This window comes from Natator depressus, chromosome 1 (assembly GCF_965152275.1).
Source record: "Natator depressus isolate rNatDep1 chromosome 1, rNatDep2.hap1, whole genome shotgun sequence".
Classification (NCBI taxonomy): Eukaryota; Metazoa; Chordata; order Testudines; family Cheloniidae; genus Natator; species Natator depressus.
Genome location: NC_134234.1, coordinates 214855830 through 214880705, shown reverse-complemented (window position 1 = coordinate 214880705; position 24876 = coordinate 214855830). Strand labels below are relative to the sequence as shown.

At 48.9% G+C, this 24876-nt stretch overlaps 1 protein-coding gene across 2 annotated transcripts in view; it reads right to left on the bottom strand.

The window, feature by feature from the left end:
• MFAP5 (microfibril associated protein 5) overlaps positions 1 to 24876 on the bottom strand; it is a 48854-nt gene that overhangs the window by 8615 nt on the left and 15363 nt on the right. For both annotated transcript variants that reach the window (XM_074935146.1, XM_074935137.1), the window contains exons 2-7: positions 9557 to 9683; positions 9015 to 9077; positions 5534 to 5575; positions 832 to 867; positions 609 to 647; positions 202 to 237 (exon numbers count right to left, since the gene is read on the bottom strand). In XM_074935146.1, the coding sequence (XP_074791247.1) occupies positions 202 to 237; positions 609 to 647; positions 832 to 867; positions 5534 to 5575; positions 9015 to 9075 (214 nt within the window). In that variant the 5' untranslated portion in view covers positions 9076 to 9077; positions 9557 to 9683. The remainder of the gene's footprint in view (positions 1 to 201; positions 238 to 608; positions 648 to 831; positions 868 to 5533; positions 5576 to 9014; positions 9078 to 9556; positions 9684 to 24876) is intronic.

The following is a 24876-nucleotide window of genomic DNA, read 5'->3' as shown; positions in this document are numbered from 1 at the left end:
GTCCATCTAATCCAGTATCCTGTCTTCTGACAGTGACCAGTACTTTCACCTCCCTCTAAAGCATCTAGTACTGCCCAAATGAATCTGGTCAGGTCTGGTCTGATCCAATCTGGCTATTTCTATGTTCCCACTGGATAGGAAATGATGCCCTAAAGGTGACAGCTCCATGTCCCCTACTTTGAATCTCAAAACTAAACATACCTGGTATCTCTGTTGTGTTTACACTGGCAGCTGGAACTAGAAAACAAAGGATTTGTGAATTTTGGATTATTTGCTATTTTCTAAAATAGACAGCGAAAAACAGGGGCCCTTAAGTGTAAAGGAGGGAGCACGGGGAATGTCTTACCCAAGGGACAGCAGCTCCTTTAACAAAGCAGTATCCTTTGCCCCACTAATGCCCTGTGGTATGGGCACTGGTACCCCCAGAGGTGGGGCAAAAGGGAGTTCACATTCCTTCTAATAGTGCAGTTCCTCTCCACCCTTGATCAAACCTTGCCTTGGGGTGTCAGCCTTAGGTACCGACCCAGAGACAGGCCAGAAGGGAGATCAGGTTAATGTCTCCTTCAAAAGACAGACATCATTTATATTAATAAAGCAGTTGTACGCACCTTGTTCATCTGCTACTATGCCTTCAGTGTCAGGCAGACCTGTTGACAAAAAACAAGTGTGTAAAGGAAGTGGAATTTCTGGAGAGTTACAGCTGGAGTTAGGGGCAATGGAGAAAGTTGAACTCTGCGTGTGAGGTGAAGGGGATCTCTAGTGGTGATACAGCTGGGAGTAGGGAAAGGAAGGTCCCGAGTGGTCCCACTATTGTAGGAAGAATGAACTTACCAAAGTCATCAGTGACAGGTTCTATGTCAGGCACAACTGGAAAAAAGAGAGAATGATCTGAAAGATCCTGCTTTGAGTTTTTGGTCCCCCCACCCCAGCTTTGCCAATGCCCCTCAGTCCTGCCCTGCAGCCCCCCTGCTATTCCAGTGCTGGGCTCCCCACACAGCTCTGCCAATGCCCCTCAGTCCTGCCCTGCAGCCCCCCTGCTATTCCAGCCCTGGGCTCCCCACACAGCCCTGCCAGTGCCCCTCAGTCCTGCCCTGCAGCCCCCCTGCTATTCCAGCCCTGGGCTCCCCACACAGCTCTGCCAATGCCCCTCAGTCTTGTCTTGCAGCCCCCCTGCTATTCCAGCCCTTAAGTCTCTCTGTATGGTGATTTTTGTATGATGAGCCCCAAAAAGGACTAAATTTAGCCCCAGTAAAAGTCCTTCCAGTTGTGCCCTTAGGTCCCATTTGAACCTGACTCACTGATGGCAAAAAGCTGAAGCCTGCATTCCCCTTCTGACCTGCATCACCACTAATTCACATGCAACACAGACCCTCTATCTATCCGATGTTCTCTCTGCGGCTACGTCTACACTACGAGTGAGGGGTACGATTCCCAGCTGGCATGCACATACTCAAGCTAGCGCGAGGAGAGCTAGAGCCGGTATAAACAGCAGGGTAGCTGCGGTAGCACCGGCAGCAGCAGTGGTGGCGTGGCTTAGCCCTGCTGAGGACGTGTCCAGGGGTCTCGGGTAGGTTTGTACTTGGCATGGCTAAGCTGTGCAGCCCCTGCCCATGCTACCATGGCTATGCTACTATTTACACTAGCACTAGCTCTCATCAAGCTCATGCGAGTATGTGTACACAAGCTGGTGATCACACTCCTGGCCTGTAGTGTAGACATAGCCTGATTCTCAATCTTGCTCCACAAAAACAACAAGGCGTCCGATGGCACCTTGCAGACTAACAGATTTATTTGGGCATAAGGTTTTGCAGGTAAAAAACCCACTTCTTCAGATTATATATATATATATATAGAGAGAGAGAGAGAGAGAGAGTGTATAAGATATATATACAGTGGGTATATATATATAGGTGGGTTTTTTACCCACGAAAGCTTATGCCCAAATAAATCTGTTAGTCTTTAAGGTGCCATCAGACTCCTTGTTGTTTTTGTAGATACAGACTCACGGCTGCCCCCTGATACTTGACACCATGCAAGGCACTAATCTTTCTCCAGCATTTCTAAAGCATTCTTTGCCATGCTATCTAGGTGGTGTGAGCAGTGCTTAATTTGTAATGAAAGAGGCGCTGGGGCTCAAGCAATTTTTTTTATTTTCATAACTGACATGGCAAGCCCAGGGGTGCTGAGGCTATGAACTGCCATGCCTAGAGGTACTAGGGTTCAGCCCTGGTACAAATTAAGCCCTGAGTGTGAGGGGATAATCAGAAACAGTGAGATCCTTCTAGAAGAGACCATCAGTCTCCAGCCTGCTCTTCATTATATTATTATATAATTATTATTTATTCCAGCTGTGGGCTTTTCACTATGAATGTGCTGTAGCTTTTCTTCTGTTCCAGTACCTTGGGAAATGCTGCAGGGGGAGAGGTGGGTACTTCAGTGAGGCCCCAAGATGATCAGGGAGGGACTCTTCCTGATCTTCTTTGAATAGGCATTCCAGAGCCTGGGGCCTGCTCTCAAGGCTTTTCCTCTGGCTCTTATGAAGGTTTACACTTGGGCTTGGTTAACCATAGTGGGCCAGATGATTCTAGCTGCCATGATGAGCCCCTAAGATAGCGTGAGCTTATCCAGTAAATATACACACAGCGCCTCTCCCCATCTCTATCCACCCCCTTGGGACTTGGGACTCTCACTGGCAAGCCTTGGATCTCATAGCAGTGTGTTTTGCATGCAAAAACTGAATTATTACTAATCTTGCTCTGACCACTCATCTCGGGAGAGAGGCATCCATATATCCCCTATCCTGGGCACTGATTTTTCTGCCTCCGTTGGCCTGGGATTGGCTAGAGACCACATCAGGGGGATATTCCTATAAGAATTAATAATATGTCCATCTCTGTTTACTTCTTTTCCCTTCACCCCCCTTTCAGCCTGCTTATTACTAGCCCTCCTCATTTTCCACATATCTGTCCTGTGGAGTACTCTAAAAGGGCCACTAGCTGTCAGCAAACATGCATGTAATTTGAGTCATAGTGCTGCCCAGATGTGTCAGTGAACCTCTCCAAATCCTCTGCTGTTTCATAGGAAGTCTCTTCCTCCCTGCAACCACCCCAGAAGGTTCAGCTCAGAGCCTGAGCTTCACATTTCACTGCTTCTTAAAATGCACCCATCCCCAGACTATAAAGGTGCCCTGTGTACACAGGCTAGTGCAAGTATAAAACAGCCATTTCCTATAGACCAGGACACCTCCACCCCAAATTAACCTCCCTGTGAGGAGTGCAGAGAGAACCCCAACAACGGCAGGGAACTCCAGGGTTGTATTGTAAAGGACATTGTAAAGGCACAGATGGGTCATCAACAAACCCCAGATCTAAACCCCTACTGAACTCTGGATCCAGATCCCGACTTCTCAGCTCTGGCCCATCTTGGGTGGCCAGACTGGAGAGAGAGATGTCAGAGGTTGAGGAGCTGCTCTGCCCCTGGTTCCTGCAGCACTCACCTTTGGGATGGACAGCTGGGGAATTCAGGGTGAACAGGGTGGAACCTAGCCCATACTGCAGAGAGGTGTAAAGCTGGGCAAGTGGAGTGTGGGTGTAATGTGCTCCCAATCCTGTGCCCTACGCAGATGTTTGGTGGCCACATTCTGCAAGAGTCACAGCTTCCAAGAAGCCTTTGAGAGTAGAATGTGTTGCAGGAGTGTAGCTGTGAGATGACTAAGGGATGGCCGGCTAAGGCAAAGTCTGCCTCTGAGAGGAGAGGAGAGGGCATAGTCATGTGGCACCTTATGTTTTCAGAGCACTGGACAAACATTAACTCATTTATCCTCTCACCTCTCCTTGGAGGTAGGTAACTATCATAATCCCACTTTACAGATGGGAAAACTGAGGCACAGAGAGATCATGTGACTTGCCCAAAAGTACACAGTGAGTCAGTGGTAATGACAGGAATTGAATCCAGGTCTCCTGACATATAGTCCACTGTTCTCACCACTAGACCATGCTCTCCTTATATACCAAGTGTTCCACACTTGGGTACCATTGAGATAGCAGTAAGGTTCCTCTAACTTCCCACTGTTAGAGAGTGACTCAGTGTTAAGTTGTCAGATCCCAGGATCCTCCTTGTCTCACAATCCTTTGCTATAAAGCATCAATTCACAAACAATCCATGTGCACACAAAGAAATACATGCACTCAGAACCATAATAAATAATGAATTATTGAAGAACTCTAAAGTGCTTTGCAGATTGGTACATACAGAGCTTATTTACTCAGCACTGAAACACAGCCATATCTCTGGTTCTTCCCTGCCTCTTGTCCTGCACATCCACGCCATGTCCATATCTTGGCGTTCCTTCCTCCATAACATCTTACGATCTAGTCTTTTCCCTCTGTCCACACAGCTAAAGTTCTCATCCAGGGCCTCATCTTCTCCCATCTTGATTTCTGCAATCTCTGGATCCCTGATATCCACACCAGCCCTCTCCAGTCCATTCGCCCCAGCTGCAAAGAGCTTTGCTTGTCACTCTCACTACATCAGTCCCCTCTTCAGACCCCTCTACAGGCTCCTCCTTTTCCATCACATCAGGTTCACGTCCTCAGCTTTAAAGGTCCTTCAGAATTCTACCTCCCCCTATTCATGTGGGGCTTTGTCTCTTATTGCATTGCCTCACCTTACTTTGCCAGTGATGCCAACCTCAACCACCCATTTTAGGTGCTTCTCCCACAGACATTTTTGAGCTTTCTTCCAGGCTACTCCCTCCGCAGGGAATGCCCTTGCCTAGCTATTCCATAAAGCCATGACCCTGTTCTCCTTCAAATTCCTCCTCGAGATCCACTTTTATCATGATGCATACAGTAAATTGCTAAATAGTAGTGACAGGGCAGAGAGCCCATGGGGATTCCTGAGATTAATTTATTTGTATCTCTGTGTGTGTATACACACACATATATCTACACACATCCTAGTATCTATTAGTGACTCAAAACCTGCTAATTTGTAACCACTATCACTGTTATCCTTGTCCCTTGTCTTGGCTTAAATTATATTGAAAGTTCTTTGGGATAGTGACTGTCTCTTACTATGTGTGTGGGAATACACCTTGTGCAATGAGATATCGATCCCGAATGGGGTCTTTGAGTGCTACCATAATACAAATGATTAATAACAACCACCATGTCTGGGGTAGAAAATGACAGCTGTTTAACATTGCATAACTGCACTACACAACAGCTGAGGCCAGGAAGTGAAGAACTGAATAGCAGTGAGATAGAATATGATTATCCAGGATGTTAGGACCAACACACCTATCCCTGCACAAAGTACCATCAGATTTTTAACAGCCTTGAGTGATTGGTGTGCCTATTTTAGGCTACATACAAAGGAGAACACCTCCAAAATCTTAATACCCCCAGCACCATACTGGGGCATTGGGATTAGCACTTCTTACTGATTAACTAGTACCTTGGTTTTCTTTCAGGCCATGCGCATGTGCGCGCGCACACACACACACACACACACAGCAGACAGCAAGACTTACTTGTTGGGACTTCTTGACAGTTGACCATGGGTAGAAACCAGTCTGCAAAATAAGGTAGGAGAGGGGAGAGTGGGGAAAAGACAGAAGGGGGATTTCCATAAACTGGAGTCGATAGAATTATAATTAATAATAATACTGCCATGAACTAGCTAATGTATGTAGAGGATACCACTGCCCTCCACTGGATGGAATGAGAACTGCTCAACTCTAGTCTTAGGATCTATACTGCTAATAGATAAAGGAGATTGCCCTTTAGTTTAAGAAGTGTCAGAGCAAGAGCTCTACCATACATTTTGGAGTGGGCACAAGAGTAACAGCTGTGGAGTTGTAAGGGGCCACAGATTTGTTCCCAGACTTTGCATTTCCGCAGCACCTTTTGCAGACCTTGTTGCATTTTACAAACATTAGCAAATTAAGCTTCACAATCCCCCTCTGAGGTAGGTTAAGTATCACGCTCCCTATTGTATAGGAGAGGGAACTGAGGCACTGAGCGAGGAAGTGACTTACCCGAGGTCACAGAGCCAATCATTGGCACAGTAAGGAACAGAAGGCAGGTCTCCTGGTGCCCAGTCAACAGCTGTAACCACCAGACTATCTTTCCCCTCTGTTATGGAGCACCACACATTCCCTGACAATAGGCTGAAAGATCATTTACATCCAGGCATATTATAAGGTGAGAAAAAGGGATAGGCAGAGAGCAATGGATGCCACTTGTGCACTCAGTGTAACAGAGGAGGAATAGAAACTGAGATACACTGTTCACTTTCAAAATGCCAATGGCAAGAGAGCTGCTTCTTTAGGCAGCTCGAAACAGGTAAAAGTTTTCTGCTAAACAAGGGAGGAGGAAAACATCTGCATAACTGGGGGGGGGGAGAATTGGTAGGAAAAGGCTGGTGATACAGGGTAGTGCAGAACAAATTAGAACTAGGACAGATGTAGGAATGACCCACTGTATAGTATACCCCACTGGCCCTGTCAAACTGTGCCCTATACACTATGCCCTTGAGCTTTCTACCCTCATTCCATCAGAGTTATCACTGAAGTCACTGGGAGCTTTGTGTGAGTAAGCACTACAGGACTGGGGATTGAAAGCCCTATTTATCTCTTACTTCAGTAATAGTTACTTGTATCCTGCAGAGGGAGAATTGAGCCCGTGGGCATAATCCTACTCTGCCGCATTTCAAGAGTTTTCTCAGGACCCTCTGTGTCCTGTCCCAGTGGAGTCCCCAGCAATGACTGTGAAGCTGGCCACCTTCACTGGCCACTGATCCAGGAAGTGCCAGGTATTACACACATCACCCAGGTACAATAACCCACTGCTTCTCAAAGCTGTTCCTACTCTGGCCCATCTCTTAATGGTAACATGCAAAGTGGGGGGAAATGGGCTTGTGCCCTTTTTTCTCTCTTTGTGATGCAGAAGGAAGGTCTGACATGCTGAACATTTTATAAAGTCTGCTTATTTTCTACATTAGAAATTCACTTCTTGTCTAGCCTTTCCTCTCTAGAAGACTAAGGACAACTAGAAAATTGGTCTGATTATAAAATCTAAGCATTATAAAATCCAAGAGGGAGAGGGATTTCTTTTAGGCTGTTTAATTTGTTTGCTTGTATTAACACCTACTTAATTCAAACTCGTGACAAACACTTAGGAGGAAAGCACTCATTGTTAAAGATGTGGCACCCTCACCCCTTACTTAGGAGGGTGAAAAAGCCGCACTCCAGTTATCTAAATCTCCAACTAACCCTTCAACAAAACAAAATGACCAACCTGGACATTCCTGATATTTCTAAGGGTCTGTCTACACTTGAAATGCTTCAGCGGCACTTGCTGTACTGGTGCTGCTGTAGCACTTCAGTGTAAACGCTACCTAACCGGACAGGAGAGGTTATCTCACTGGCATTGGTTATGCACCTCTCTCAGAGGCAGTAGCTAGGTCAGTGGAAGAATTCTTCCGTCAACCTAATGCTGTCTACAACAGGGGTTGGGTCAGCTTAACTACACCACTTGGGGTGTGGATTTTTCACCCCTCTGAGCAATGTAGCTGGGTCAACCTAACTTCTTAGCGTCGACCTGGCCTGGGGTAAAAAACAAGGAGGAGAAAACCCTTTCAAGCCTTGTTTGTGCATCAGAAAAACACCAAAAAGGACACAACCTCTTTTCTTTTTACTTTGCAGGTCACCTTTAAGATCAAGATTGTGCCAGGGCTGCCTCTCCTCCCTGCTCTGTGAGTCACCAGCTCACATTTGCTCTGTGATAGCTAAAGTACTTGCTTATGGGAAAAAGTACTATTAGGAACAGAAACATGCCAGATCCAAACAGCCACTGAATAATGGGGATGTCCCTCTCTGGATCCAAACATTTCAACACAGGCTGATCTCTAATGATGGGAGAATGGAATAAACTTGCTTTAATGTGAAGGGTGCAACTGTCAGGCTATATCCCCTATTCGATACCTATCCCCTGGTTCTCTCTCTCCTTGGGTACAGCACTCTCTATCCATTAAGATGGAATCATTCCTCATTCTCTTCTCCACTCTCTCCAGCTTACTCTTCAGTTTTGTGCTGCCTTCTCCAATTTTGGTGTCATCTGCAAATTTAATCCCACCTGAATTTATGACAAAGAAACTCAGAGCACAGACAGACATGAAGCAGCAGGTGGAGAGAAGTTTGGAATCCTGAGCTTAACTGGTCAGAAAAGCCTCTGGAAAGCCAATGAGGCCAGGAATGGGGAACAACCAGCAGAAAGCATCCGTGCTTAAAGACTGATAGATGTTTTTCACCACTGTGACGGAACAAGTTCCATGGACCAGCTGGACGTGCTCTGCATACCCGGTCTGAGACGCTGCCCCAGGCAGTGTCTGGGAGACTAGGGTTCCAACGATCTGCTGCCCCCCATCATATCCAGCTGAGAATACATTGTGCTCCCCACTGAGCACATACGACAGCTACACCTTTTCCTAACCGTTGGTCCTAAGCCACCTCTCACATACATCTATGTCACGCCTGTGTGACTCATTAACTGCAAGGAGCCCCTCTTGATTTACACCAGTGTGAGAGGAGGCTCATAATATTTAGAGGAGCTGTTCACTGACTCCTCCATCTCTGCCTGGCCACTCCAACCTACTTCCGTTCATCCCACCAACCAGGCAGAACCAAGCGAAATGGCAACTATGGTTAGTAGGGGAACAATCTGCATACATGCATTTCCCCTCTGCTCAGACTCCCTGAACCTCTCTCTGCTCCTACCCATGCTACTTAGGAGAAGGAGAATATATGGGCACTGATCACTGCTTCTCAAACTTCCCTCCAGCATTCTCTCCCTCCTCTCCTGCACTCTCCCCTTTTTCTTCCCCTGTCACTCTCGATCTGTGTGTGTGTGTCCTTCCCGTCTTGTCACTGAACAGTGGTCTCTGTGTGAGCCTCCACGTGGCAAAGAAAGGGGAGAGAGCCCTGATGTGGCTTCCATGGGGCGGTGACTCACCAGCTGGAAGGACAAAGAGGGCTATGATGCACAGCAGTGCACGGGCTCCAAAAGTCATCATTCCTACAAAGTGAAAGAGAGAGGGGTCAGATGAGAGTCTGGCTCAAACTGCACCAGGAACAGGGAGACCTTCCCCCTGCAGGCCAGACACTGTCCTCACCCACTGACTGCAAATCCCTCTCCCAGACGCACTCCTTCTCCTCATCCTCTCTCCCTCCATCTATCTCCCTCCTGCTCTGTCACTGCCATTCTCCAGCTCCTTCCCCAGACATTTTGGATTGGAGATAGCATCCTGTCTGCCTTCTTTCTTTCTCCTTCCACCTCCCCTCTCAATTCATTTTCTCTCTCCCTCCATTCGTTCTCTCTCCCCATCCATCCACCCCAAATATTCATCCCCCTCCCTCTCTTTTTCTCACCCATTTGCTCATGTTATTGCCTGGAACCCTTAGAAAAGTTTCCCATCATTATCTCCCTCCTCCCCCTTCTCTCGGGAACTTATTCTTTGGGGTGTTGGGGAAAGAGATAGAGTCTCCTTCACTCACTGTTGTCCACGATCTCCACTCTCTTCGGCTGCAGACGCTGTCTCTTCCCCCTTTGGCTGGTCCTCTACTTTGGCTGGAGTGTGAGGCACACACAGCCACTCCCAGAAAACGTTCCACTTTTGGTCGTCTTCAAAATACGATTTTAGAAAAAAACAGAGAGAAGTAGCAGGATTTGGTGGTATAATGCGGATGGAATGAGAGGAGGGGGGGGTGAGGAGAAGCAGCCCACACCCTCATTCCAGTTTATTATGATCCAAAGAGAGCCAGCTCCTCCCGTTCCCTCTGGATGGGCCAGTGCCAGGGATGGATTCCCAGTATCTATGTCATACACGTGTGTCCTGTTTCACTCTGCCATCCAGTGCAGAAACCCTCTCTCCCTCTCATCTGCCACCTCCTCTCTCCTGGGTCTCCCCCCTTCTCTTTCACTCCCTCCTCTCTCACACTTTTTCCCCCGTCACTCAGCCATTTGCTCTTACCCCATTGCTTTAGGTTATGGCTACACTTTAAGCTCTCTAATGCAGGCGTTCTCAAACTTCATTGTACTGTGACCCCTTTCTGACAACAAAAATTATGACACGACCCCAGGATGGGGGACCGAAGCCTGAGATCTGATGGCCTGGGTGGGGGGACCGAAGCCTGAGATCAGCTCGCGATCCGCCGGCCTGGGCAGGGAGCCAAAGATGAAGCCTGAGCCCCAGTGCCCCAGGCTGGGGGGGGCAAAGCTGACTCCCAAGGGTTTCAGCCCTGCGTGCGAGGGCTGAAGCTGAAGCCCAAGCCATGGCACCCAGGGCTGAAGCCCTTGAGCTTCAACCCTGGGCACTGGGTCTCAGGCTTTGGCTTCAGCCCCAGGCCCCAGCAAGTCTAACACCAGCCCTGGTGACTCCATTAAAATGGGAGCATGACCCACTTTGGGGTCCTGACCTACAGTTTGAGAACCGCTGCTCTAATGTAACCGCTCTAAGCCAACGGGAGAGAGCTCCCCCATCAGCTTAAACTACTCCAGCCCCGCAAGTGGAGGTAGCTATGTTGGCGGGAGAAGCTCTCCTGCAGATGTAGCACTGTCTTACACCAATCCTTAGGTCGGTGTAACTTACGTCGCTTAAGGGGGTGGCTTTTTCACACCCCCAAACGACATAAGTTATATCACAGTAAGTGTAAACATAGCCTTAGTCTCTTTCTCCCCCACCCTACGTTCCTGCTATTCTCTCGTGCATTGAAGCACTGCCAGGACTCACCTGGATTTCCCTAACAACTGTTTAACTTTTATTAAAAACTCCAGAGCTTAGAAATCGCAAGAATCATTCTCCCCATGCTAAAGGAATGCACGCTTCTCACTACCTGTCCATAAACTGCTCTGCTCTGTCACCGGACAAATTAATGAAAAAGCACAGGTGTGGCTGCAACACCGTACCTGCTGTTATCTGCTCCCAGGCACTCCTAGGTAACAGGAAGCACCAGGGCCCTGGGTTATAATTCGACCACCTGCCAAATTCTCAGAGTTGATTTACTAGTGTCGAACAAATCCCTGTAGAAAGCATATTGTTTCTCTCTCTCTCTCTCCATTTTCCTGTTACTCTCTCTCTCTCTCTGTCACTCTCAGAGGATTGTTGGAGCGAGGCTGAGAGTGGCAGTGGCGGATTAGCCACTGGACCGATGAGGCCCTGGCCAATTGGGAGGCCCTGGAAAAAAATCTGCCACCGGGTGGTGGAAGCCTGGAAGCCCTGACAGAGACGCTTGGCGGGTGGAGCAGGGGAAGCCCCAACACCCCAACCCAGGTAGCAGCACTGGGAGGGGCAGGGGGAAGCCTCCATTCCCTGACCCTATTCCTGGCATAAGCACCAGGAGGCATGGGGGAAGGCCCTGCGGCCTGACCCCAGCTGCGGCCCTGGGACTGGAGGCACTCTTGCTTCCTGCCACGGCCTCAGGGCTGGGGGAGCTGTCACTCCCTGCTGCGGCCCCGGGGTCTTGGCATGGGAAACGGAGCTTCTCCCGTCTAGGATGGGCAGAAAGGAGCAAATGGATTGCCGGCCGCAGTGTGTGTTTGAGGGGGTGTGTGTGGAAGGTGTGGGGCTATGGGTGGAACAGGGGTGGGGCCGCAGGTGGAAGGAGCAGAACAGGGTGAGGCCATGGGCAGGGCTGCAGGTGGAAGGGGTGGAATGGGGGTGGGACCGCAGGCAGAAGGGCTGGGGAGAGGCTCCTCCACTTGTTCTGGCCCAGGCCCCACAAAACCTTAATCTGCCTCTGGAGAGTGGGTGTGCTTTGCTGTTCTTTCTGCTGGGGATATGGAGCTTTGGTTTTTGTGTTTTAGTTTTGGAGTTTCGGATTTAATTTCAGGACTTCGTTTGTTTTAGTAGGCTTTTGTCTGCGCTCTGGACTGGGGGGACAGAGACCTCAGTTTGTTGCAGATTCTGAGGGTTTAACGCAGAGGTGGGCAAACTACGGCCCACGGGACCATCCTGCCTGACCCTTGAGCTCCTGGTTGGGGAGGCTAGCCCACAGCCCCTCCCCTGCTGTCCCCCCTCCCCTGCAGCCTAAGCTTGCCCTGCGGACAGTGCGGCTGGCTCCGTCCAGGCAGCAGGGTGCGAGCTGCATGGTAAGGGGGGCGGGGGCAGGGGGTTGGATAAGGGGTAGGGGGTCCCGGGGGATGGTCAGGGCACGGGGATTGGGGGGGGGTTGGATGGGTCGGGACTTCTGAGGGGGGCAGTCAGGGGGCGGAAAGTGGGAGAGGGCGAATAGGGGGCAGGGCCAGGCTATTTAGGGGGAGGCACAGCCTTCTCTACCTGGCCCTCCATGCAGTTTCGCACCCCAATGTGGCTCTCGGGCCAAAAAGTGTGCCCACCCCTGGTTTAACACATGGCCCTGGGTTGTGGATTTTGCCTCCAGTCTCTGCCTCTGGGGGGGAATGTGTTCTAGCTGTGGGGAAGGTGATTGGGTTTAAAAATGTGATGTACACCTTCCACATGAGTAAGGGGGTTGTTGTGTTTGTTGTCTCGCTTAGCCTTGTTGAGCAGGTGGTTGTGGAGGGGATTGTTGTGCAAGGTGTTTTTGTTCCTGTTTTGCTCCTCCCAACACCTGCTGTTAAAGTCACTGTCTCTAATGTTCCTCCTCTTTTAGGAAATAAGCAGTTGGCTAGAGACCTGGCTAGTTATGGTAAGATCACTAGCCCTATCAGGAGAATTAATATGGGCTGAAAAGCCCCAGAGGTTCGGCATGTCTTGTGCTTTCATAGGCAGGTAAAAGAGCAAACTATCCCACTGCGTAGAATAGATAGGAAGTATGGCAAGAGACCACCCTGGTTTAACCAGCAGATCTTCAATGATCTGAAACTCAAAAAAGAGTCCCACAAAAAGTGGAAACTAGGTCAAATTACAAAGGATGAATATAAAAAAACCCACAAGCATGTAGGGACAAAATTCGAGAGGCCAAGGCACAAAATGAGATTACATTCACTGGAGACATAAAGGGTAACAAGAAAACATTCTACAAATACATTAGAAGCAAAAGGAAGACCAAGAACAGGGTCGGACTGTTGTGTATTTGCTTGTCGTGGTAATAGAATCTTGTGTTGCTATGGCAACTGAGTTAGATTATTAGGGCATAGCCCAGCCCCTTTTGGCTGGTGTTTGGTTAGTTCAGTGAGTGGCAATAAATGGCTGCTTTTAAGGTTACAGCTCTCTCTGTCTCCAGTGATTTCTTCCTAAAACCGTTGCCCCCAAGGATATAACACAGACCATTACTCAATGAGGGGGGAAAAACAATAACAGAAAATGTGGAAACGGCAGAAGTGCTAAATGACTTTTTTGTTTCTGTTTTCATCAACAAGTTTAGTAGCAATTGAACATCTAACTTAATGAATACCAGTGAAAATGATGTAGGATCAGAAGCCAAAATAGGGAAAGAACACATTAAAAATTACTTAGACAAGTTAGATGTCTTCAGATCGGCAGAGCCTCATGAAATATATCCTAGAATCACAGTTGCTAACTTTCACATGGTAAATAAGCACCCCGACTCACAATGAGCCAAAAATCAAGCTAATCCCATTTCAAAACAAGGCCAAAACAAGCCAATCTCTAAGAACCCCAACACTGTATGTGACTAGATCCCCCCCCCAGCATGCGGTCTGGGACTGTGCTGGGCCCGCTGTGCACCCCTGACTCTCTAAACCATTGCCCCGCTTGCCCCCCTTGCCCCTGCTTGCCGGGAGCTAATAAAAAAAAAAAAAAAAGAAGGAACAAGCTACAAGCCAAAAATTTGCCAACAAGCAACTCACAAGCCAATTAGGCCAAAAACAAGCTCAATTTCCATGGTGGGTTTTTTTTGCGCGCGCGCATTTGGCATGTCTCTCTAGAATACTCAAGGAGCTGACTGAGGAGATATCAGAGCCATTAGTTATTATCTTTGAAAAGTCATGGAAGATGGGAGAGATTTCCGAGGACTGGAAAAGGGCAAATAGAGTGCCAATCTATAAAAAGGCAAATAAAGACAATCCGGGGAATTACAGACCGGTCAGTTTAACTTCAGGATCTGGAAAGATAATAGAGCAAATAATTAAGCAATCAATTTGCAGACACCTAGATGATAATAAGGTGATAAGTAACAGTCAGCGTGGATTTGTCAAGAACAAATCATGTCAAATCAATCTAACAGCTTTCTTTGACAGGGTAAAAAGTCTTGTGGATGGGGGGGGAAGTAGTAGATGTGGTATATCTTGACTCTAGTAAGGCTTTCGATACTGCCTTGCATGACCTTCTCATAAACAAACTAGGGAAGTACAACCTAGATGGAGCTACTATAAGGTGGGTGCTTAACTGGTTGGAAAACTGTTCCCAGAGAGTAGTTATCAGTGGTTCACAGTCAAGCTAGAAGGGCATATCAAGTGGGGTCTACAGGAATCAGTTCTGGGTCTGGTTCTGTTCAATAACTTCATCAATGATTTAGAAAATGGCATACAGAACAAATTTATAAAGTTTGCGGACAATACCAAGCTGGGAGGGGTTGCAAGAGCTTTGGAGGATAGGATTAAAATTCAAAATAATGTGGACAAACTGAAGAAATGGTCTGAAGTAAACAGGATGAAATTCAATAAGGACAAATGCAAAGTACTCCACTTAGGAAGGAACAATCAGTTGCACACACACAAAATGGGAAATGACTGCTTAGGAAGGAATATTGCAGAAAACGATCTAGGGGCTACAGTGGATCACAAGCTAAATATGAGTCAACAGTTTACCATTGTTGCAAAAAAAGCAAAGATCATTCTGGGATGTTGTGGTGAGGCGGTGCCCCACCCCCAGGCCAGATTGGGCTACAGAAGGCCAGAGCAGCTGCACAGACAGGCAGCCAATCAGAGAGGGCCTGCGGGGAGCCAATCAGGGCTGAGCAAGAGGCAGCCCATCAGGGCCAGGCTAGGCCCTATATAAAGGCTGCCCAGGGCAGAGGCAGGTAGTCTTTCCCAGACCTTCAAGGGAGAAGGTCTGTCTCGTGAGTGAAGCAGCCCAGCCCAGCCCAGCCCAGCCCAGCCCAGCCCAGCCCAGCCCAGGCTTGGGGGAGCTGAGGAGAGATCCAGTCTAATACCTGCTAGGCTGCAGGCCCTGATAGAAGGGCTCGCAAGGGGGCTGAAGGGGAAGCAGCCGAGAGAATAGAAGTGGGCAAGGGGAGCAAAGGAGGGCAGGGAGGCTGCTGTTAGAGGGTCCCTGGGCTGGGACCCAGAGTAAAGGGTGGGCCTGGGTCCTCCCTTCCCCCTTGTACTACACCTGGCCATTAGGCATGGCCACAGCAGACTGCATCTGACCCCTGATAGAAGGGGTTACATTTTGGGGAGGTGGTTGGCCACTGCAGCTGGGGTGAAGAGAAAAGACTGCTGTTAACCACCCCACCCCGGGAAGGGGGTGAGTGTGGACTAGGGGGCACTGCCGGAGTGCAGTGTCCTGAAGAGGACACTGCGAGAAGGGAGCAAAGCGGGTCCGGATGCTAACAGAGGGTGAGAGATGGAGTGGACACTGCCAGCGGCGGGCACTCCACATGGACTGAGCTAATTCCCAGAGTTACCAACAGGAGGCACTGTGGTGGTGAGTCCCAACCCCATCACAGCTGTATTAGCAAGAGTGTTGTAAGCAAGACACAAGAAGTAATTCTTCTGCTCTACTCTGTGCTGATTAGGCCTCAACTGGAATATTGTGCTCAGTTCTGAGCACCACATTTCAGGAAAGATGTGGACAAATTGGAGAAAATCCATAGAAGAGCAACAAAAATGATTAAAGGTCTAGAAATTATGATCTATGAGGGAAGATGGAAAAAACTGGGTTTTAGTCTGGAGAAGACTGAGAGGGGACATGATGATAGTTTTCAAGTACATAAAAGGTTGTTACAAGGAGGAGGGAGAAAAATTGTTCTCGTTAACTTCTGAGGATAGGACAAGAAGCAATGGGCTTAATGCAGCCAGGGAGGTTTAGGTTGGACATTAGAAAAAACTTCCTAACTGTCAGGGTAGTTAAGCACTGGAATAAATTGCCTAGGGAGGCTGTGGAATCTCCATCATTGGAGATTTTTAAGAGCAGGTCCCTTCCAGTTCTATGATTCTATGTTTAAAAAATGCTTCCAAAGTTTTAAAGGTTTCCCTGAAGTATAGGATTGGGAAGTGTGACTACATATGCGTTTGTTGCCACTGAGGACATGACCTGTTTTCATTGTGGGGAGTCTGTGATTGGTTGTATAAACCCCACACCAGGGAACCAAGAGTTAACAAGCAGCTTTGGGCCCAGAAGATCATGCTCAGCCACACCTGCTGGGCATACTCATGATGGAGGCAGAGCTCAAAGGGGGGTGTCCCAGCTCAGGCAGAGCAGGGCTGCAGTCCTGTGCTGGTAGTTCCTGCAGAGAGACCACAGGAGCTCCACACCACCAGGACCAGACCCTGCTGCAGAGCCACCAAAGGTCCCTATGGAGACCAGGGCCAGGAGGCCACAACTGAAGAAGAGCCTCCAGATCACAGTCAATGAGAACACACACCCCTTCCGTGAGTTCATAAGCCAACCCTTGTTGTGACTTTGAAGGGGGCTGAGGATGTGGTAGGAAACGACCCAGGGACCAGGCTTGGGGGATGTCTGCACACTAGGCTGCAGATCCAACTGACCAGTCACAGGGCCCGAGGTTGCACTTGCTGAAGTAGGAGGGCCTGGGTTCCCCTACCACCAGCCTTAGACTCTCGACACTAGGCAATACCGCTGGGGATTGAACACCAAAGACCCGGACAACTGGTGGTGAACATGGGCATCGACTCAGTTCCGATAAGAGGATGGTGCACCTACCGACAAAACTGGCCCAAAGGAGACCATGGATGCAGAAAAGCTGATTAAATGGATAATAGCGAGCCAACCACAGCAGGCAGTCCAAAAACAGCAACAACAAGGGGCAGCTACTGCAACTGATACCTGCCAGCAGCAGCAGCTGCTCAGAGAGCTGGCAGCACAGCGGCAGGAGCAACAGCAATGCCTACGCAACGGTAGCAGAACTCCTGACGGCCCAGAGCGCATCTAACGCTGCGTTGCCAGGACACTCAGGTGATGTCCCTCCCCCTGGGCTGCCCGTCAAGCTCACGAAAATGGGTCACGAGGGTGACCCAGAAGCCTTCTTGGCTACCTTTTGAGGAGCTGGCTGCTGCAGCAGGAACACTGGGCCATCCTCATAGCCCCGTATTTGATGGGACCTGCCCAAGTCGCCTACAGGATCCTGGACCCCATAGAGGCACTGGATTATGTTAACGTAGAAGCAACCATTTTAGACTACATGGTTATCAACCCCGAGACATTCCACCAGTGATTCAGGAAGGAAAAATACCCGCCGGGAGCGTGGTTAGGGTAGTGGCACAGTGCCTGAAAGAACAGCATTGGTACTGGCTGTGGCTGGACACCAAGAAGCCGACTGGAGTACAAGTAGCAGAGCCTATCCTGCTGGAGCAGTTCATCCAGGTTCTCCTGGCCGGTGGGAGAGGATGGGTGAAGCGCCATCGACCAGCAACACTGGCAGAGGCCGTAACCCTATTGGAGAATTATGTGGCTGCAGAGGGTCCGGCCTCGCTGATACTTAGGACCAAGACACCTGAACTCAGGACACCGACACATAGTGGAGGCCGGGCTGGGATGGAGAGCCCAGGATTGCTGAATTGGATGCTCCACTTTAGATTGCTCCTGTCCACGGGGCCTGATCCCCGCCACCAAGGTGGAGCTGCAAGGGGACCAAGGTCCCTGGGAAGGGGGGTAAATGCCCCCTGGGAAACCCCACAACCCCAGAGGAGGGCCAGCCAGCCGCAGCTCCAAAGGGTAACTGTTTTGAGTGTGGACAGAAAGGACATTTTTAGGTAGGAATACCCCTTGGACTGCAGCTATAGCCAGACCTGGACTGCATGCATTAAGGCTTGCAGACAGCACCCAGTCAAGATGCTAATCCTAGCATGGGTCATTGGGTCTGAGGTAATAGGCCTGGTAGACTCTGGATGCAACCAAACAATTGTGCAAGAAAATTTAGTAGTCTCTCAACATGTCAAGCACTCCTATCTATCTCCAGTGCATAGACTGGGACATTTAACCCTACCCCACAATGGAAGTGCAGCTGAGGATAAGGGGCTACACCAAGACCTACTGGATAGGGCTATTGGGCAACCTGGTCTACCCCAGGATACTAAGGCAGGACTGAAAATGGTTGAGGAGGTCCTGAAATGGTGGAGTGGAGACCAGCCCAATCCCAGAGGGGGTTTATGGGGCAAGGCAAAATGGAAGACCCTGGGGAAGGTCACTCCTGTCAGCCAGGAATGTCAACCCAGCTGCCTGATAGCTCAGGGGCACCCAAAGGTGTAAGTCCTATATGGCTACCTAAGAATGAAGATTTCATGCAGGAACAGCAACAGGTCCAGACTCGGAGCTGGGCATGGGAGCAGATAGCCTTCTCTGATGGAGAAAAGTGTAAATCTCAACAACTAAAGCAGTGGCCCCACTTCAAGCTCCAGAATCAATGGCTTTGCAGGGTAATGTGGGACCTCCAAATGCAGGAGACAGTGAGACAGCTCCTGGTCCCCAAAAAGTTCTGCCAGATGGTTCTCCACCCAGCACACTTGGTGCTATGTGTGGGACACTTGGAGAGAGAAAAGATGCTGGAGAGAATGGCCCTCGGGTTCTTCTGGCTGGGGATACACAAAGAAATAGGCAATTTTTGTGCCTCATGCCCTGAATGTCAGCTGGGAGGACCCAAAGGGACACTCTCAGTGGTGGGAGTACCTTTTGAATGGGTGGGCATTTAGTGGGGCCCCTTGAGAAAACCCACATTATTGATCGTGGACTATGCAACACAATACGCTGAAGCTATTCCCCCACCTTCTTCTGCAGCGTGGTGCATGGGTCACTTGCAGGTTTAAACTTGTTCAAATGGTAGATTCTCTGTAATTTGAAGTTAAGTCATGATTAAGGCTAAGATTTTGTCACATCTTTTTAGTAAAAGTCACAGATAGGTCACAGGCACTTAGTCCTGCCATGAGTGCAAGGACTGGACTAGATGAACTCTCAAGGTCCCTTCCAGTTCTATGATTCTATGAATGAAGAAAAAGGTCACAGGCTTCGTGACCATCCGTGACTTTTACTAAAAATATGCATGACAAAATAGGGAGCTGCAGGCTCCCCACACCACCCAGGGGAGCCTGTCTCAGAGCTACAGGGTCCCCCTACTGCCCGTGGCAGGGCTCAGTGCTCCAGGGTATTCCAACAGCCCATGGCAGCTGGGAGCTCCAGGGCACCCCAATGGCCTGCAGTGGCTCAGAGCTCCAGGGCACCCCAGCTGCACATGGCGGCTTCATGCTCTGCGGCACCCCAGCCGTCCATGGCAGCTCTGTGCTCCAGGGCTTCCGCAGAAGCCAGGAGCTGCAAAGCACCTCTATGGTAGCCGGGAGCTCACGGGGGGGCCCACTGCCTGTGGTGGCCAGGAGCTTGGGGTCTCCCCACGGCATGGGAGCTCTGGGGCACCCCTGCCCCAGCTGGCAGCTGCGAGCTTGGCCCCCGCAGTTCCCTACAGCTGCCAGGCGCTGGAGGCTCAAGTCATGGAGGTCTGTAGAAGTTACAGATTCCATGACTTCCATGACCACTGTGACAAAATCGTAGCCCTAATGATGATTTGAGGACTTGGGGAGGCCTCAGCTGGAGTGCTATGTCCAATTCTGAGCACCACACTTTAGGAAAGATGTGGACAAACTGGAGAGAGCAACAAAACTGAAAAAATGTTTAGAAAACCTGACCTATAAGGAAAAGTTTAAAAAAAACTGGGCATTTTTAGTCCCTGAGAAAAGAAAACTGAGGGGAGACCTCATAAGTATTCAAATATGTTAAGGGCTGTTATAAAGAGGATGGTGATCAATTGTTCTTCATCTCCAGTGAAAGTAAGACAAGAAGTATTGGGCTTAATCTGCAGGTAGGGAATTAGGAAAAGCTTTCTAACAGTAAGGATAGGTAAGCACTGGAATAGGCTTCCAAGGGAGGTTGTGGAATCCCTGTCACTGGAGGTTTTTAAGAACAGGAGGGACAAACGCCTGTCAGGGATGGTCTCAGTAGACTTGGTCCTGCCTCAGATCAGGGGGCTGGACTAGATGACCTCTTGAGGTTCCTTCCAGCCCTACATTTCTGTGATTCTGTGACTTCAGTAACTCAGCCAGAGGTTAGGGGTCTATTACAGGAATGGGTGGATGAGGTTCTGTGGCCTGCAATGTGCAGAAGATTAGGCTAGATCAGTGGTTTTCAACCTTTTATTATTTGCGGACTCCTAAAAAATTTCAAATGGAGGTATGCCAGTGTTCCCTCTAATTTTTCCCACACATGCTGAATGAATTTTGTTATGTGCACCAATATGGAGGTGATGTGTGACATAGCTGGGGTCAGGGCTGGATTTGGGCCAGGGGAGGGGACCCTGGCCGCAGCAGGTCCGGGCCAGGTCTGGGTTGTGGGTTTGGGCAGGGGCAGGGGCGCCCCTCCCCCGGCAGGTCCGTGGCTGAGTTGGGGCCGGGGGCCGGGTGCCCTTGCCCCAGCTATGGCAGGTTGGGGGCTAGTTTGGGGCTGGGGCTGGATTCGGACCGGTTGCGGCAGGTCCCAGCTGGGCGGGTTCCCTGAGTGCCTGCACGATGCTAAATAGGCTGCTGCGTGGCCACGCACCTTACAAGGATCTTAGGTATGGACCCCTTTGAAAATCTTAGCCATAGTCTGTGGACCCCCAGGGATCTGCAGACCACAGGCTGAAAACCACTGATGTATGGTAATGACAACCTTTCACAGACCCCTTACACATAGTCTGGGATCCCACTTCCTGTGGGTGCATGAATCACAGATTGAAAACCACTCGACTAGATGATCATGATGGTCCCTTCTGATCTTAAAGTCTGAGTCTGTCTCCTAGGGAACTCCTTCCTACTCATCATAGACCATGCCCTGTCTCCATTGGATAAACTCCTTGAAGGATACCAACACCTAGATCATGAGGTGGTACCTCTTCCTGGAGCCCTATGACTTCCAGGTACTTCATCATCAACAGGCACACACAAATGCTGATTTCTTTTTTTGGGATGGAGGGGAGGTGGTAGGAGGAAGATTCATCTTCCAGTCTTAGCCTGAGTGTGATGGGATATATAAGCCCTACAATGGGGAGCCAAGGGTTAACAAGCAGCACTGGTCCCAGGAAGTCATGCCCATCTGTACCTGCTGGGCATGCTCACAGGTGGAGGCAGAGCTCAAAAGGGAACGGCCCAGCTCAGTCAGGGTGAGCAGAGCAAGGGAGCAGTCCTACGCTGATAGGCTGCTGGAGCAGCACACTGTCTACACCAGATCCTGTGGAAAGGGCCATCAAAAACCGCTGTGGAGACAGGGAATATGCGAGGAGGGCTGCAACTGAAGGAGAAGAGCCTCTGGATCAGTCAGTGAGAACCACCCTCCTCTCCATGAGTTCAGAAGCCAACCCTTGTTGAGGCTGTGGAGAGGGCTGAGAATGCGATAGGAAGTGACCCAGGGAGCGGGCTTGGTGGCATCCATCCTCCAGGCCACATGTCTGAATGGCTAGCCACAGGGCCCTGGGTTGGAACCTGGTGGAGCAGGGAAGGCCCAGGTTCCCCCACTGCTGGACCCACAGGCTCTTGCTGCTAGGCAATACCGCTGGGGCTCACACACTGAACCTCCCAGCAGAGTCTGACACATTTGGTTAATCAGTGCCCCAAGAAGAAGCAGGCTGCCCCTAGGAATGCTGACCCTGTGCCTGGAAATGTGGGGTTTCGGAGAGTGAAGCACAGAGTGGGGTGGCTGTGGCAGGGATTGGGTCCCAACAGGCTCTAGATGTCTCTGGGATGTTGGGTCTGGGGCATTAGTGCCCCTTTACAACCTGGGAGAGATGGCATTACTGGGTTTGTGGCTCCTGACTCAGTGGCCTCCCAGCCTGAGCCTGACTGCGTAATAGAGGCTATGGAATCCACAGCCTGGGCTGTGGCGTCTGACTTGCTGGCAAAGCCCCAAAGCAAAAAATGGCCATTGACTGTGAAGGGAGCTCCAGTTTCTGAGGGTACAGCGAAGCGGGCTAGTTTGGGCAGGGTAGGGAGCACACTGCTCAGGATGCTGCTGAGGTTGGGGACATGGAGAATTCTTAGGCATTAGTTTTGCCCCCTTGATCCAGGAGCTCCTCCTGTTTCTGTGACATCACCCCCCACACACACACACACACACATTCCAAACCCTTGAGGTCAGCAGTGACTCCGTCCCACACATTCTCAGGCTCAATGACCTCAGATTCCTGAGCCCTGAATGCCTCATGGGGGATATACCCTGGATGCTATTGGTAGGTTTCTGGCTGTGGCTAAGGGGAAATTGATTTCCTGAGCTTAGTCTCATTGTGTTGCCTGCTCAGTATGCTATGAGATGTGTCTCTGTCTGAGTTTGACAAACAGAAGTGCTACAGATTGAAAAAACCTGATGATCAAAGTGCATGTCTCTTTGGAAATGTTGGGGATTAATGGATATAGGAAAATATGGTGGTTTTGTTTGAGATTTGGGAGGGAGGAGGGGTTTTTTGTTTCTGCCTTTTTCTTATTTTTTTCTAATGAGTACTGGTCTAATGGATACATTTGTATGTGGCTCTCTGATGTGAATGGGTGGAGGGACATTACAAAAGTTTGGCTCTTTATGAGTATCTGTCCCAGAAAAAGGTGGACACTTTTTTTTATTTTTTCAAGAGACCCACACAGAGGCTGGCAACCAAACTGATGGGCCGGCTGATTGGAGAGGGGATGCTTTTCTGGGTCATGGTTTCACTGCAGGTACAGGGGCTGCCTGCCTCTCTGTGGGCAACATGAAGGCTGATTGATGGTTGTGCAGGTTTTGACTGAACATCAGCATTCTTTTGAGCAGGCTTCCTTGGCTCACGTAAATTGGAAGAGTGACACACTGCTTCTGGGGATTTGGGTAATCTCCAACCTTCCAGTTTTTCCGGGGGCACTACTGTAGAGCCAAACTGGCTTTAATGCATTTGATATTTTGCTGGGACTTGATGATGATTTGGGTGGGAAATAGCAGGGAGTTATGAAAAAGCTGGAGAGGAACTTGCAAAAGTGAAGATGTTTGCCTCAACTTTCCTTCTGAGGGCAGACGTTAGTCAATAATTTATTAGCCTCCATGTTGTGGCACAAATGTATTGTTTTGGATCCTCTTCCATGCTTTTAAGAAAAAGTTCAGACGGTTCTTTTGCACTTTTGCTAGGATGGCCATCATTGGCTGAGGCAGAATGGTTTGTGTCTGCCTGTGTGCCAGGGGGTCAAGGTCTCATTGATCCTTTGAGCAGAGTCACTATTTTTCAGTTACAGTCTCTGTAACAGCTGTTGTTTGAGGATAAGCCCATTTCTTGGAAGCAACTGGCCTTTGCTTTTCTTTGGTCTATAGGGGGTTTGGGTTCTGATCTGGAACATTTTTTCGAACCCTGGTGCCTCAATTTAGAGTGTTTTATTTTTAAGCTGAGGCAACAGGACAGGCAGCTGGAGTTCCCAGGACTGCTTGCTAAACTCCTTGTTTATAACCCTGCCATGCACATTCCTAGTCTTGTTTCTAGGAGTCTTGTCTCTTCCCTTATTGTAGCAGGTATAACAAAACTGGTTAATGTAATTAGTCTTACCATTTTACGTGGGTCTCAGCTGATATGTTGGCTGTCAAGCCTGCTTTTCATTCCGTTTGCTGGGTTTCTTGGTTTTTATCAGAGGTGGAATCAGCACTTCCTAGGGGTAATATTGCCAGTTTGGACAGTTGCCTCCTTGAGGGAACCAGTCCTGATTATACTAATGCTTCTATTTTCCTCCCTGTTGATCCTGCTGTGGATTGGGATGTTGACAAGCCTAGCAGCTTGCTTGCCTTCAATGGGTCTTCTGAACTTATTTATAATATTTTAGGCCATAAGTCACTGTTTATGCTTGTGGTAAAGATATGTCATTTTTGAATGCTTGTTGTTGATCCTGATACAGTATGGGGGAAAACAATTTCTGGTGGTGGATTCCACCCATCCATTCTGGTGAACTGTAAACAAGCCTCTAATCACAAAGAAGATAGGTGATCTCCAATGGAGAATTCTTCCCGGGGCTATTGCCACGAATGTGTTTGTGCAACTTTTGACTCCACAGGTGTCAGTGTCCATGTTCTTTTTGTGACACAGAGGAGACTATTTTTCGTACATGTCTTATTTGGTCCAGGTTACAGCCATTATTTGTTTTACTTCAGGGTATTTTTTGTTTATTGTCCCTTGATTTTTCTCCTACTGTATTTATTTTGACTGCTAAGTTTAGGTTCACAAATAGATCTATGATATGCCTTGCAAAGTTTATTTTGGGTCAAGCAAAGATGGCCATTTAAAAAAGTAGATGTAAATTATTTGGTACTGGGATTGCCGATGTTCTTTTTTGTTTTGGTGGGGTTTTTTTTGTTTTTTTTTTTTTTTTAGATTTTTAGTGGTTTTACGTCCTCTTCTGGAGTTTAGATATTATACACTTTTATAAGCTATTTGACTGAATAAATTGATCCAAATAGCATATAAGTTTTTAGTTTATAATATATAATATATTAGCTTATAAGTTAGACTATTGGAATTGCACTTTGTACTGTTCAGGGCTTGGCAACTGTTTTTGAATTTGTATTTTTGTTTTTGCTGTGTTTCTGCACTGATATTACTAAAAGTGTTTTAAAAGTCAAAAAGTCTCTCTCCCCATTAGCTGTTACCAGTATAGGGTGTATGACACCAAGTGCAAGAGTCCTGTTTTCAGTAGAGGTCAA